Source organism: Molothrus aeneus, chromosome 10 (genome assembly GCF_037042795.1).
Source record: "Molothrus aeneus isolate 106 chromosome 10, BPBGC_Maene_1.0, whole genome shotgun sequence".
Lineage (NCBI taxonomy): Eukaryota > Metazoa > Chordata > Aves > Passeriformes > Icteridae > Molothrus > Molothrus aeneus.
Genome location: NC_089655.1, coordinates 19,907,184 through 19,920,659, shown reverse-complemented (window position 1 = coordinate 19,920,659; position 13,476 = coordinate 19,907,184). Strand labels below are relative to the sequence as shown.

General features: G+C 39.1%; 1 protein-coding gene across 1 annotated transcript in view; it reads left to right on the top strand.

Moving 5' to 3' along the window:
* The window catches only part of NAALADL2 (N-acetylated alpha-linked acidic dipeptidase like 2), a 214,179-nt gene that overhangs the window by 181,187 nt on the left and 19,516 nt on the right, over positions 1–13,476 (top strand). The window contains exon 12 of the mRNA XM_066556250.1: positions 10,591–10,684. Within this exon, the coding sequence (XP_066412347.1) occupies positions 10,591–10,684 (94 nt within the window). The remainder of the gene's footprint in view (positions 1–10,590; positions 10,685–13,476) is intronic.

Below are 13,476 nucleotides of genomic sequence, written 5' to 3'. Positions count from 1 at the left end.
TGTGCCAATAAATCTCAATTTTACCTTCAGATACTTGGAGCTTTACAGCTAGGGTTCCTTATGAATTTCAAGGGCCATTCTGTGACCTGAGTTTCCTTTCTCTGTTTATATAAATACTCTGTAATGGCAAAGATTATTTATTTTGTCTTCAATCAGTTTTTTTCAGGGACAAGTTAGAAAGATGAGGGAATTTCTTTTTCAGGTGAAATGGCTGTCTCAGGAACATGCCAGCTAATAATAAAATACTTCAGCAAGTTCATCAAACTGACCTGGGATTTCCTAAGACCCAAAGGGTTTGTCAGACTTGGCATTTCCCCCAAGCCTGAGGGGAGGTTGCTCAGCCCAAACGCATTCATCTTTAATTGCTGTTTTCTTTTTAAAGTAAAACAAGCAACCTTACCCCACCTTTATTTGTGAAGTTATACTGTTTAATTATAGATCTCTTTTTGAGGTTTCAATTTCAAATTATTACTGTAAGTCAACTGATTACTTCTTGTTGTAGTTACATTGAGGACTGAATGTTCCGATACAAAAAACCGTGGGAAAAAATTCACAGAAATTCCACCTTGGAGTTCTGATACTTGTGAGAAGCTTAATTTCTGGCTTGGTAAATCCTATGCAAGCAAATCCAAGAGCAGAATCTAACCCTAATTGAAGTAATTGCCTAGGGAGGAAACTGAGCCTGTTTGTGAAAGTTGCAGCAGATACTGGTGTCTGTGGGTAGCCCCAGTGAATTCTCCCCTGAGGTGGAATGTGCCTTTAATGTTGATGGGTCTTTTCTGTGAGCTCTGCACTGCAGCACGCTGTGTTTTCAGCCTCCTTGGGGTCATCCTCAGCTCTGTGGGTCACTGGTGTCTCTCCCTCAGGGCCAGTCTGTCGTGTTTAATGAACTGTCACTGCTCCAATCCTGACTGATTAGAGCGACCTAAAGGGAACAATTTGTTGTACCTTTGCATCAAGAGATGGCAAGAGAGAAAAGAGCAGTGTTTTCTCTGTATAACTATTAAATATCCCAGCTTTTCTGAGTTTGAGGGGATAGGAAGATTTCAATATGTAATGTCATTAATCTTTCCATAATGCTTGTTCTGTTGAGTGTGCTGAATTCACTGTCCAAGTTTGACAAGTTCCTCAAGGAACTATTTCCTAAACCCATCATGGATGACTTTCCTTAGTTGTTTCAACTCCTAAATTCAGTTTCTTTCTTTCACTGTCCCTGGTTCTCCCTAAATTCTGTCTAAGGACTGGCTGCTGCCTAACATATATTCTTCTTTCAGTATGGTCACTAAGAAGACATAATTGCAAATAAAATTTGGGCTATCCAGAGACTCCTCTAATAGCATTTCCTCATCCTCATCTCACAATCTCCACAGTCAGGTCTGACACATTTTGAAGGTCATGCAATGCAAGATTTCAGGATGGTGGTATATTAATGCATCTCAGTCCTGATATCGTGATCATTAATGTTGAAAAAGTGTATAAATGAAATTGAGACAGATGGAAAAAAGTAGAAAAAATGTATTGTCACAATAATGGAAGAAAAATAATAATGAACATCAAGGAGAATGACTGTTCGGTGCTGAAGCAGATTATATGCATTATTTTAATTAAGAGTGCTTAATAGTACATATGGTTTCCCTTGAATAATAATTGCATGCTGATGAAGTATGATTAGAGACTTTTTTTTTTGGAGTTCAATTAAATCAAATCCATTTCTGTAAAAGGAGAGTGATTAAAAAGATGATATCAAGGTCTAAACTGAAGGCTGTGGCTGAAGCTTCCTATTGCAGATTTCTTTATTATCACTCTCCTCTGATAACTATTATCTAGCTTTTAACAATGCCACAAGTCTCAGACTGAGTCCTGTAGATGGAGCAGAAGAAGTGGCTTTGCAGATCAAATAGAAACTTGGGAAGTCCTTGGGTGTCCTTGGGTATGTGATCCTGGGGTTGTTTCCAGCCTGGGAAGACTCTTGGTTCATGCATGTGTCTTGAAGCGTGTGAGGAGATGCTCTGATTATCAGGCCTCTAAGGCACCATACTGTTTTCTGGGCTGATCTGTTTCTGTAGAGTGCTTGTGAACCTGGGTGATTAAATGCAGACTTGCACTGCTGCTTCTTTTCTCTGTAAGTCATTACTGTCTGCCTTGGAAGGCTCCGAGACCAGCAGGGCCCAGCCAACTGTCTGGCAACTGTTAACAAAATTATCAATTATCTTCTTGAGTCCCATCATCTTGTGCTTTCATTATCCTGTGAGTAAGGAGGGCTGCTCGTGCTAACATCCTGATTGGTGCCCTAAACACACGCACAAGGCAGGGAAAGGGAATGATGCTCATTATCTGGGAGCAGACACAGGGAAGGCTGTCGAGGAGCATGGGAGATGATGGTGTCCAGGCTCTCAATCACAGCCTGGTTTGTGTTCTCATACCAGTCCACACCAGTCCACAGCAATCTGCACTGACGCCTCTTGTCTGTTGTTCTGAGGGGACTTTTACTTTCTTTGCTTCAAACTTCCCTTTATAACAAGGAAAAAATGCATTTTTTTGTGGTTAAGCATGTGCACTGATAGCTAACTGCATGTTTTACCCTGCAAATAGCTTTATTACACATGCAAGTAAAGAAAATTTTGGTTTCAGGTAATTAACATCAGTCCAAGATGCAATTTCTGTACATGATCATTGTCATTGGAGATCTTTCACTTTGATCTATGGAGATAAATTTTGCTTCATATTTCATTATATATTTCTCTTTGTACCAGAGCAATAGGTAAATCTGTTTCCTCAGGACTGTGTGTAGCCAGCTTCAGGCAGCTAAAAATCCTTCTTTCGAAAGGATCCAGCACTGCTTCCCTCTCCTCTTCCACACCTGAAGAGGGGCAGAGAATGAAAGAATCTAAGAGGTCATTTCCAGTGCAGTGATGGTGCCTGAGTTTTTGGAAATGCTATGTGCAAATCATTCTGCTTTAAAGCAAACTTTTCAGTATTTGTCCACTTCAGAGACCGCCAGAACAACCTGGCTTTAACATTGGAGCTAAAAAAGAATTAACACTGGAGCAAATTTTTAAGTTCTGTATAAGAAATCCACCATGAGGGTTTGTGAAGATTCAAAGATTTGTATTGTTATAGTGTGGCTTCCTCAGCCAGAGCTCAAGAAGAGCAGAAGACCATTCTGCTGCATCCTTTTGCATGCTCATAACCATGCACACTGGGGAAAAGTCTGACTAACTCTTTTTCCTAAGATTTTAATCTAGTGGCTCTTCTAGAAGTTAATTCAACACTGTCCTTGCATGCAGATACCATGAGGATTTGACATGCATGGATATTAAATAGATTAGAAAATCATCATTTTAAGATTATTGCTGCTTACATTTATGTGCTCCATAGTTGACTCCATGGCTTCTGTGCAGACAGAAAGTGGCTCTGCCTCAGTTCCAAACAAACTGGGCTGAGCACAGGTTCATGTGCACAGTGCCAAGCCTAACTCAATAAAACCATTATCTTGGAAGGGAGTTCAGCATCCCTGTTCTCTGCCCCTGCAGAAACAAGAGCCTGAGAACTGCCAAAAATGGGCCAGGCTCTGACTGTGTGAGGAGCAGCATGATGTGGATAGAAGGTAGGAATGGAAAGAAGCTCTGGATAATATCAAGGAGTAATAAGCCAGGGCATAGGGAATCATTCTTCACTATAAATTAACGCAATTCAAAATATTTTTTAGTAGAATTGTATAAAATCCTGAGTTGGAAGGGATCTACAAGGATCATCAAAGTCCAACTCCTGGGACAGGCCCATCAATCACACCATGATATTAGAAAATTCACATAAAGGCATTTAGACACATAAAAAATTATATATATCTCCATATACTTATACATATAATCTGAAAAGCAGTAATTTCTACCAGTACATAAAAAGCAAAGCAGAGATAAGTAGGAGTTTCTTTTTTGTGCAAGAAACTGAAAGTAGTGGGGTCGATGATCACTCCCAGCTGTGAATGAAATCCATACAAAATGTAATTTAATTGTTCTAAGTGCTGTATATAACTAAATTGGCCACCAAATTAGATTTGAAGCAAATTATTCATTTAAGAGGATACTTTTGACCTTAATTTATCAGTGCCTCAGAACCTCATCATGAATCATGCAGAAAACATAGTGTATGATCATGTAAATAGAGATCTGTATTCCAGAGCCAGCCCAAGCTACCATAGTCCTGGATTATCTTAATATGTAATCTTGGGGATGCCCAGTGCTGTGTGCCACCCTAATACAAAACAGTCAAGTGCTGCTTGCTGTGCACAGGATACCTGAAGAGAGGGAAAGTCCATATTTTATTCGCAATCACTTTTATTTCCTAATCAATATTTTCTGTGCTAAGAGTAAATAAAACAATATTAAATTATATGGAGGTGGGGGGGGGGGGTTGTTGAAATGAAGTGTTTAATATTTGCAAGAACTCACATTTTCCTTGTTCAGAAATAGATATTTCTGATGAATTGCTGTGCTCTGGTTCACCTACTGTAGCACAGACTCTCCATAGTCCTTTCTCAGAGAGCCCTCTACTGTCCTAAAGTACAGCATGTGCATTTCAGTGTCTGATACCCCAAAATAGCATTTGATCTGAGGTGTGAATGCATGCCCTGGTGCCAAGGTAGATTTCAATAAAGGGAAAAAAACCCAAAAACAAACAACAAACACATGATATTACTGAATATTTAAGAAATCTGAATTTTTGAAGTTTGACAACTTTAATGCAAAATGAATGTGTTTATGGGCAGACTTCTATTTCTCTGCCTAACCATGGGAATGTGGTTTTCAGAGACATGGAGGCTCAAAGAACTGGTTGTTTTCTCATGTTCCTGCCTCTGATTTTTCTTGTGTGAATCAGTTAACTTTTTTGAAAGGTGATGAATATAAAAAAAAACCCTGCTGTGTAGACTGATTCTAAAGGAAAATTTTCCACAGTAAATTGAGATCCCACTATTAAAAATGCTCATTAATTTATCATGAGTGTCACGACTGCTGCCATTCATCTGGTAACACTAGGTGCTGAAATTGTTATTGCCAGGGAATCAGAGATTTCATTTAAATAGACTCAATTTCTCATGTTTAATTAAGGAAGTTCAGTGGATAGGGGGAACCAGAAGAAGCATGTTCATGAAATTTGCCTGTATTAATAAAAATATTTCTTCAGTTTTGCAGGGGGGAGAAAGTGGGGAAGGCTGATTGGTTTAACATTTGAGATTACTAATACTGTGGTTCTGAGAGGGGATCTTAATATATGCAGATATTAATTCCTTCTTTACATGGGTGTGGAGGCTGAAGCTGTTGTTTATGATTGGTTTAATGTCAGAAGATCTCTGCAGGTCACTCTGCTCATCAGTGTGTGTGGGAAGAGAGAGCCTTCATGCAAAAGATGAGCACCTGAGATTAAATAGTGCAACAGCCAGTCACCAAAGTTAAACCTTTCCACTCACCTTAAGGAAGGAGCAAGATGAAAAAACTCCTATTTTCAACAGTGTCATTGATCCCTCTAAACAGCACAGAATTTTGCCTTGTTCCTTCCCCATCCATGACCCCGGGGGTAATGTGTGAAGGGAGAGGTGCCAGGTGTGAGGCCAAGTGTGACTTGAAAAAAATAGAGCTGATATCAGAGGAAGGTGAGGCTCAGAGCTGCTTATTCCCAAGGATTGTTTGGGTCTGTAGCAGGCTTAGGGACGGGGGGATGTTGATTCTGTAGCAGAGAATCTGCACAGCCCTACCACACTACCATGTCACATTCCCTCTCCTCTCACATGGTTTGTCATGGTTTGGGTAGATAAGCTGCCACCTGTGGGCTGGTTTCCTCTGGAAGTGCACAGATGTCAGTAAAGTGTTGTTAACAGGCATAGAATAAAATTTAAAAAGTATGTTGCAGAGGCATAGGGCTTGAAATGCAGAGGAGTTGGTGCTGCACAACTCAGGTTTCAAGTATCTGCGCCTAATTCTTTCCAGCAGGTAAAACTGGAGCACAACACTGCTGAAGACATTCTTTACAGAAGGATAAACATGGCAGTTTACCTGATTTTTTAAGTTATGTTGTTTGTAACTTGGCATATGAAGAGATCTGAGATGTCTGTTTAGATTTTAACACTCCTAATGTAACTAAAAATGTCCTAAAGGCTCAGCACTTCCACCCACTGAGGTTTGCATAGCACAGGCTGGATATGGCACAGTTTCAAATTCCACTGAACAAAAAACCCCAAAAAACCCCCCAAGATTGGTGTGTAAACTTCTGTGTCAAAGAAATTCCTGCACGCTGGTGTTTATTCTAGCAGATTGATCTCTCTCACGCATAATATTTTCATATCTTCATATCCACTAAATATGCTTCTATTTTATCCATCTTGCAAGTTTCTGCTGCTGTGGCAGAATGGAGGATGGGTGGCTGTGCCTGCCTTGTCAAGGAAAACCAGCCAGCACTTGAGGCATGTCCCTGCAAGGCAGGCTCAGGAGCAGCATGCCCCCAAAGCAAAACTGAATTGTGAAACAGAGACTCTGTGGAGCCTTTCACATTTATCTACGCTGGGCTTAAAGTATTCATATTTTTTAAAAAATTAAATTTGTGTGCCAGCAGACATCCTTTATGTTGCTAGCAGGCAGCTTGGATGTTTGAGGAAGAAAGTTGTGTTGAACACTGAGTTTTACTCCCTGAGAAAACAGCTGTGACATACAAAAAACCCCAACCTGTGATGGATCCCCCCAAACTCCACTTTATTTCATTTCCTTATTTGCATTGTAAAACAGCTAAACTGGTAATGTATATTTATAATTTATATAGAGGAACATATTGTGTGCATTTAATCCAGGTATTTTTTTTATGTCACAGTCTTTTAGAAAGTGTTGTGGATCCATCTGATGTTCCTGAAAATTGGATTTTATAGCCAAATTAGGTTCATAGATAGGTAGCATTGCAAGAATGCATAGTTCCTGAAGGAATCATTTGTAAAACTCTGGAAGAGAAAAGAACCTACAATGTAATTTGGAAATGTCACATGACCCTGAATCATCTTTAACACCAGCATCTTTTTAAGTTTGTGATTTTTCCTTTTATCTTTTGGAACCTACACAGTGTCAGAGAAGTAAAGCAGGGACAACAGTTATTTCCATCCTACAAAGATGTTTATGCCTTTAGGTAAAAGACCTTGAAATAATGTTACTTTGGTATAAACCTACTTTAAATATTCAGATTTGTTTTGCAGTATGCATTCAATCACAGAATGGTTTGAGTTGGAAGGGATCTTAAAACATCTTTGAGCTTTGCCATGGGCAGGGACACCTTCCACTCTCCCAGGTTGCTCCAAGCCCTGTCCAGCCTGGCCTTGGACACTTGAGGGATCCAGGGGCAGCCCCAGCTGCTCTGGGCAACCTCTGCCAGGGAAGGCCTCCCCACCCTCAAAGGGAACAAAGAAGTACAACTCTACAATTATTGTCACATTTTATATTAATACTTATTTTTAAAGTAATTGGAAGTTCATCAAATAAATTTTCATTTACTGAAAAACACCTTTCCCACAGCTGAGTGCATTGTTAGTCATTATTTTTTCTTTTTAAAATAGAAAGAAAATCATTATGGGATGAATTAGCATTTGAACTCTAAGATCTTTTCTTCAACTTGATAATTGTATAAGTGTTACATCAGTTATTGTGTATTGTATGTGTATTATGTATTAATGCTGTCTGAGAAGTTGTCATTAGTGTTTTAACCACTTCAGTATGGGAATAGAATCAATCATGCTGCTTTAGCTTTTCACTTCATGAGAAAATTGTTGTCTTTACTCTTAGCTAAATTATTCTTGCATTTAATAATTCAGTAGTCAGTCTGATGCATTTTTCACCTGGGAAAAGGGGCCAAAGCTTGTCTTTATTTTCCATGTATATTCAGTGTTGTGCTCGGGGGAATGGTATATCCAAAAATAAGACTATAAATAAGAAATCAGTAGCCTTTTCTGTCTTGCTGCTTTATGTGGGTTTGATATATGCTCCTGTAGCATTATTACTTACTCTGTTCAAATCAATGCTCTGAGCTTTCCTTTACATGATTGATTCCTTCCAGATTAGCCCACGAAGAACGTGATTTAATAAACACCACTGCTACCTGTTTGCTAACACACAGATGTCTGCAGTGCTAGACAGAGACTGTAAAATTTCTAAAAGTGCTTCAGTCAGTCATAAGATTTGGATGGTATCACTTTATTTAAGTAGGAAAAAGAAAACAGATTTGGTCTGCTAGAGTTGAAAGCAAACTAAAATTCCTTGGAAGAAACAGAAACAAGGCAAGAATTCATTAAAATGAAGGCAGATTCTGCAGGAGATAATGATATAAAGGCAAGTTGCTTACTAGGGTTTTGTCCTCTTTAAATGCCACTTTCCTGCTTCACAAAAGAAGCATTTTTCCCTTGCTTTTGTGTTCTTAAAAATTGTGGTAGCAGATTGTAAAGTATCAGCAACAACATTATAACTGCTGATGTCACTTCCTAAAATACCTATGGATATGTATTTGTATTACCATTTAGTGAAAGTTTTAGCAGAAATTGGCTGTCAAGGAAGAATTTAAATGTTCTGTAGTGCTGTCCTGGGGGTCAGTGGGTGTGGGGTCCATGTAGAATACCTGCTTTTTATTAGGATGTTATTTCAGTGTCACAGTTGCTTATCTGTAGCAACTCACAGGGTGCTCATGTTCTGGGCAGTGTATCTTGCAAGAGTTCCATGCAGGACGTGGAAGGATTTTGTGTGCCATTTGGATATTTAGGACCAGATTTTTTTCAGTTGCTTCTGGCTGGATTATATGGACCTGGTTTAGTACAGTCTTGTACAGTTTTTAGTTTGCCCTAACATTTTCATTTTTATCTTTCCATAATACCTCTCTGTTGTCTCTAAGACCAGTGGTTTTTAGTGCTTTCCAGACAAGTTTTGTGTATAATTACAAATAGATAATGTAATGGCCTTTGAGCCTTGATGGTCTGAGGAATTGAGAAGTTCTTCATAAGATGTTACTGTGTAATACTTTAACACAGCTGTTCAGACATAGTATTTCTTATCATTAAGCTCACTCTTAGTTCTTTGTTTTTCCTGATAATAGCCTGACATAACATTATTCCTCACTAAATTTTCTCTCTCTATATAAGGCAGAGTTTTTTCCTTCATGCCTTCTGTGATATTGTTTTCTCTGGAGGGAAATCTCCATAGCTTCCCAGTGCATCTCTGCTCAGATGTGGGCTGCAGTCTGATACACACCATATTCCCTCAGTCTCTGTGCCCAAACAAGTCTGTGGCCAGGTCATTTCTTCTGTGTTTTCTGAGAAATCTTGTGAGGTTCTATTAATTTTTCTCCAGGAAACTTGTATTTCTGATATTACCTTGCTTTCATCCACTTTCCTGGGAGATGGTTTTCCTTTTCAATTGCTGTACTATTGTTTTTAATATTACTGAGGCTTGTTGTCTTTTCTTGCTACTTTCTATTGTAAAATTAAAATGCTACTTTTGGCACAGAAACTATCATATTGCTTTTGAAGGATAGATATTATTCTTGCTCCGCCAGCACCTTGGGAAGAATTGTACAATATGATTCTATTCAGTCCACATTTTTATCAACATGGTCACCATCACCTGCAGCCATCATTCCATTTTAGAGCACAGCCTCGCAGGTATTTTTTCCCTTTTTGCAATATCAATTTATAAAGAAGATGAATGAAAGTTTCTTGCATGTTTTTGTCAGTGTGTTTTTATAGCTCCCACGAACAGTGATGGACTTGGCAGCCTGGAGACTGAAATCCTCTGTTTAATCACAGCTAGGTGTAGTTCAGCAGAAAGATGTATTTCTATACACAGCCCCTGTAGCATGTCTAAGCCTCGAGCTGGGCAACTGACCTTCTGTAAAGAGGAAAAAGCTCTCAGGCCTCTCAGCCCCTGCCTTATCTGGGAGCTGTTGAAAAAGAAGCATTCATGCCATTGAGTTTTTGTGACAGGTGCTGACATCTAGTCTGGAGTGGACTGAGAGCTCTCTCTGGGGAATTTCTTTCCCTGAGTTCCTGAGAGAAAGCAGATTCTATCCAGCCTGGGAGTTGTACATCTGCGTGCATCGAGTTGTCACATAACACTTCTAAAGGCAGTGGCTTTTCAGGCCAGCTTGCATTTAGCCCTAGGCTTGATCTTCTGATCATTAATGTCTGTGATTCTTTATTTTGGTTGTGAAAACTCTCAAAATCCAATAGCTGAGACCAGAGAACTAAGTAAAACTGTAAACTTTATTCTCCTGTTTAGAGTATTGAGATATTTTGTTTTAAAACAAAGCAAAAATGTCCTCCAGAGAATCCTGCAACATTCTAAGCCCAGAGAAGACACACTGCACAGAATTGTTGTGTGTGGTCATAAATTGTACAACATTTTGTAATGTTGTACAGAAAGGCAATGGTCCTGGTTGTATTCCTTTTCATAAATATGTGCTTATTTCCCTGAAAATCCAATGTTAAGAAAAAACGTGCTATTCCAGAAGAAGTGCTGGCTATTAAATCTGCTGGAAATATTTTGACTGGGTTTTGGGTCTTTTTGTATTTTTCAGCTAACAGGACAAGTGACTTTGCAAATTGCCACTGATCCAGTTTTGCCGTTTAATGCCCTCGACATCGCGTTAGAAGTTCAGAACAGTCTGAAAGGTAATTTTCATTAGAGGAATATTGTTCTCCATTATTACAGGGGGGAAAAAAGCATCATCTAATCCCTGATACATATTTTCAATACTTGAATCATAACCAGTGATTTTACTAGTTATATAGGGCCATTATATAATGCTGAATAAAACCCAGTTTTGGTGCTAAAGAAAGCCACAAAGTTTTTAGATTTCTTTTGATGTTACTTTGTCAATTAAGCAGCAAGGGTTAGTGTAGTGTCCTAAGACCTCTGAAAAAAATTTCTCTTTATAGGTTTATGAAACTCTCAAGTTGATCTGTTAAATAGAGAAGTCATTTCTATAAAATCACACCCAAACTTCACATATCCTTCAGCAGATTGTGAGATTATATCTCAAATGTAAAGACTTTTTGCAATCTTCAGGTGCTACCCCTGCATTTCATTCACTCCCTACACTATAAAGCACCATTTTTCTGTAAAACATACTCATAGAAGTACGATACCTTTTCTGTAATCTTTGCCATCCATCATTGTGAAGATGTAGGAGTCAGGAGGCAAGTATTGGTCTGGAACCAGTGAGCATCTAAAAAGACAAGTAATTTTAGCTCTCTTGTGCCACATAAACATTGGTTTAGTTCAGCCTAAACACAGCAGGGGATGATCATCAAATGAAGAGTGGCTCAGCTGGTATTCCTTCAACTGAACATGAGATATCTTCTATTGTTCTTCCTTTTTCTTTATTTTGAGTAACAGGAAACATTGATTTAAACTGACTTTTTTTCCCTCAACTTCAGTTAGATCATTTATCTCTACCACTTCAGGGGAGAGAAAATTATTTCCTAGGCTGTAGGGCCAGCAGGATAAATTTTCTCCCAGCTGTTCCCTTTGGAGTTTTGTTTAATGATTTTTCTCATGGCTTTCATGTCTTGTCTGTCTGTGACTTGTATAAAAGAACAGTTTATGTTCATTTTGGAAAACATTAAGACAATGGTCCTTTTTCAGTTACTTAAATGAGAAGTTGTACTTTTTTTATGTGGCTCATGGGTTTATTCATTCTTCAAAAGATTTTATGTTGAACAAACTTTCCAGTTCAAAGTTGGAATGTCTTAGTAAGCTGTTTCCTTCTCCAACTCAATGCAAACTGTAAATGTAGAAAAGATGAAGGTAAATCTGCATGACATGTAAAATATTTGTTCATTAGGCTTAATTTTGTGCCTCTGGGATCTGGTTCAGCCAATTCCTTGAACACAGATTTTATGACCCGTTGGACTTTCTCACACTGAAGTTAAATTCTGTGTAAATATTTGAGTCACTGTTTTTGCAATCTCCTGGATGTACTCACAAAAGGTTGTGTATACCTTGATACTTGTTAATACTGCATTTATTTACATTTCTAAAGGATTAACTCTGTAGTGTGGTGGGTGTCTGTGCAATTAGCTCTGCTAAATTCCATGGGATATTACTCAGCACCTCACAGACCATTTCTTACATCCAAGATAGTGTGGATGGCAAGTTATGTCATCCCCAGCATGTTCATGTGGCTCATGGCCTGTTCTTCAGAAAGATGAGGAAGAGGCTGCTAAGTGACATGTGTTCTCTCCCCTTGCACACACCAGAACTCTTGGAAACAAACTTTGGGTTTATCTGAAAGAAAGGGTTGGGGCTGGAGAGTTTTATTTTTCTGCCTCTGCTGATGGTCTGATGTTTAACAGGAGACCTTGTGGTCATAAATGATGGGAGATGGGGGTTCCAACACTGAAATCCAGGTCCCCAGGGCTGGTCAGGCTGTTGCCTGCCTGTTCAAGATGTGATATTTTAAACAAATTCATAAATAAGAGACTGCTTAGAATATTCTCATTAGCTACACCTTGCAGCTGCGTGGGATTTGTGCCTTCCATACATTTAAAATCAAGACCCACTTTAACTTGAATCAAATACATTAATATCTTTCTAGGCCTTGTATCCTGTGAAAATCCAATTAATCTTTTGAGGTAGGCTGCAGACAAGATGTCAAATCTGGTGTGTGAGTGATACAAACAGTGCTTTCAAGCATTCCTGTAGAAGTGCTTTGTATGTATATGCAAGCAAAAATGTACAATCATTTGTAGAGAAGTTTTTTGTATGTATACGAACATTTTTATCCAGAACATATTTGTGTTTTCTGCTGCAAGCTCTTAGCACTGTGCTCCTTGTAGCCTGTCTTTAAAATCTGGTGTATGTTACAGCAAGTTTCTGTAGGGGCTGATGGTGGAGATTCTCCAGCACCTCATTAGGATTAAAAGCATTCCTGTACCTTTGCACCTCACTGTCCCAGCAACAGCAAGTTCAGCTACCCAGTTTACAAAATTAAAGCAGCCAGGTTGGTGTTGTCCCTCACTTGGGTGCTGTTGAAGCTGATGTCATTTATTGATGTCATTTATTATTGCCACTCACTCGGTCTCATGCAAACCTTTCAAAATTGGTGTCTGTGCCCCAGCCCTCAATTGTGCCTGTGCAGCACCAGGCAGGAGAGGTGAGATCCCCACTTGTGGCTGTCAGCACAGGCTGCTGGAGCAAATTGTAGCCATCTCTGATAGCCACTGGTTGAGAGGGAGAGGCTCATGAAGACAAATTGAGGGTGGATGAGTTTTTCTGGTTTTCCAGAAGTGCAAGAGCTGTGATTTAAAGCTCTTTGGCTGGCTCAGTGTCAGCTGTGTGTGGCTTCTTATCAGTTAGGCCCTTTCTTCTCCCAGAATGGATGTTTTACAGATGTTACTGCAGCTGAAGTACTTGGGGTGATAATACCAAGCAGCACTAGCAGAAGTTTAAAATAATCTGG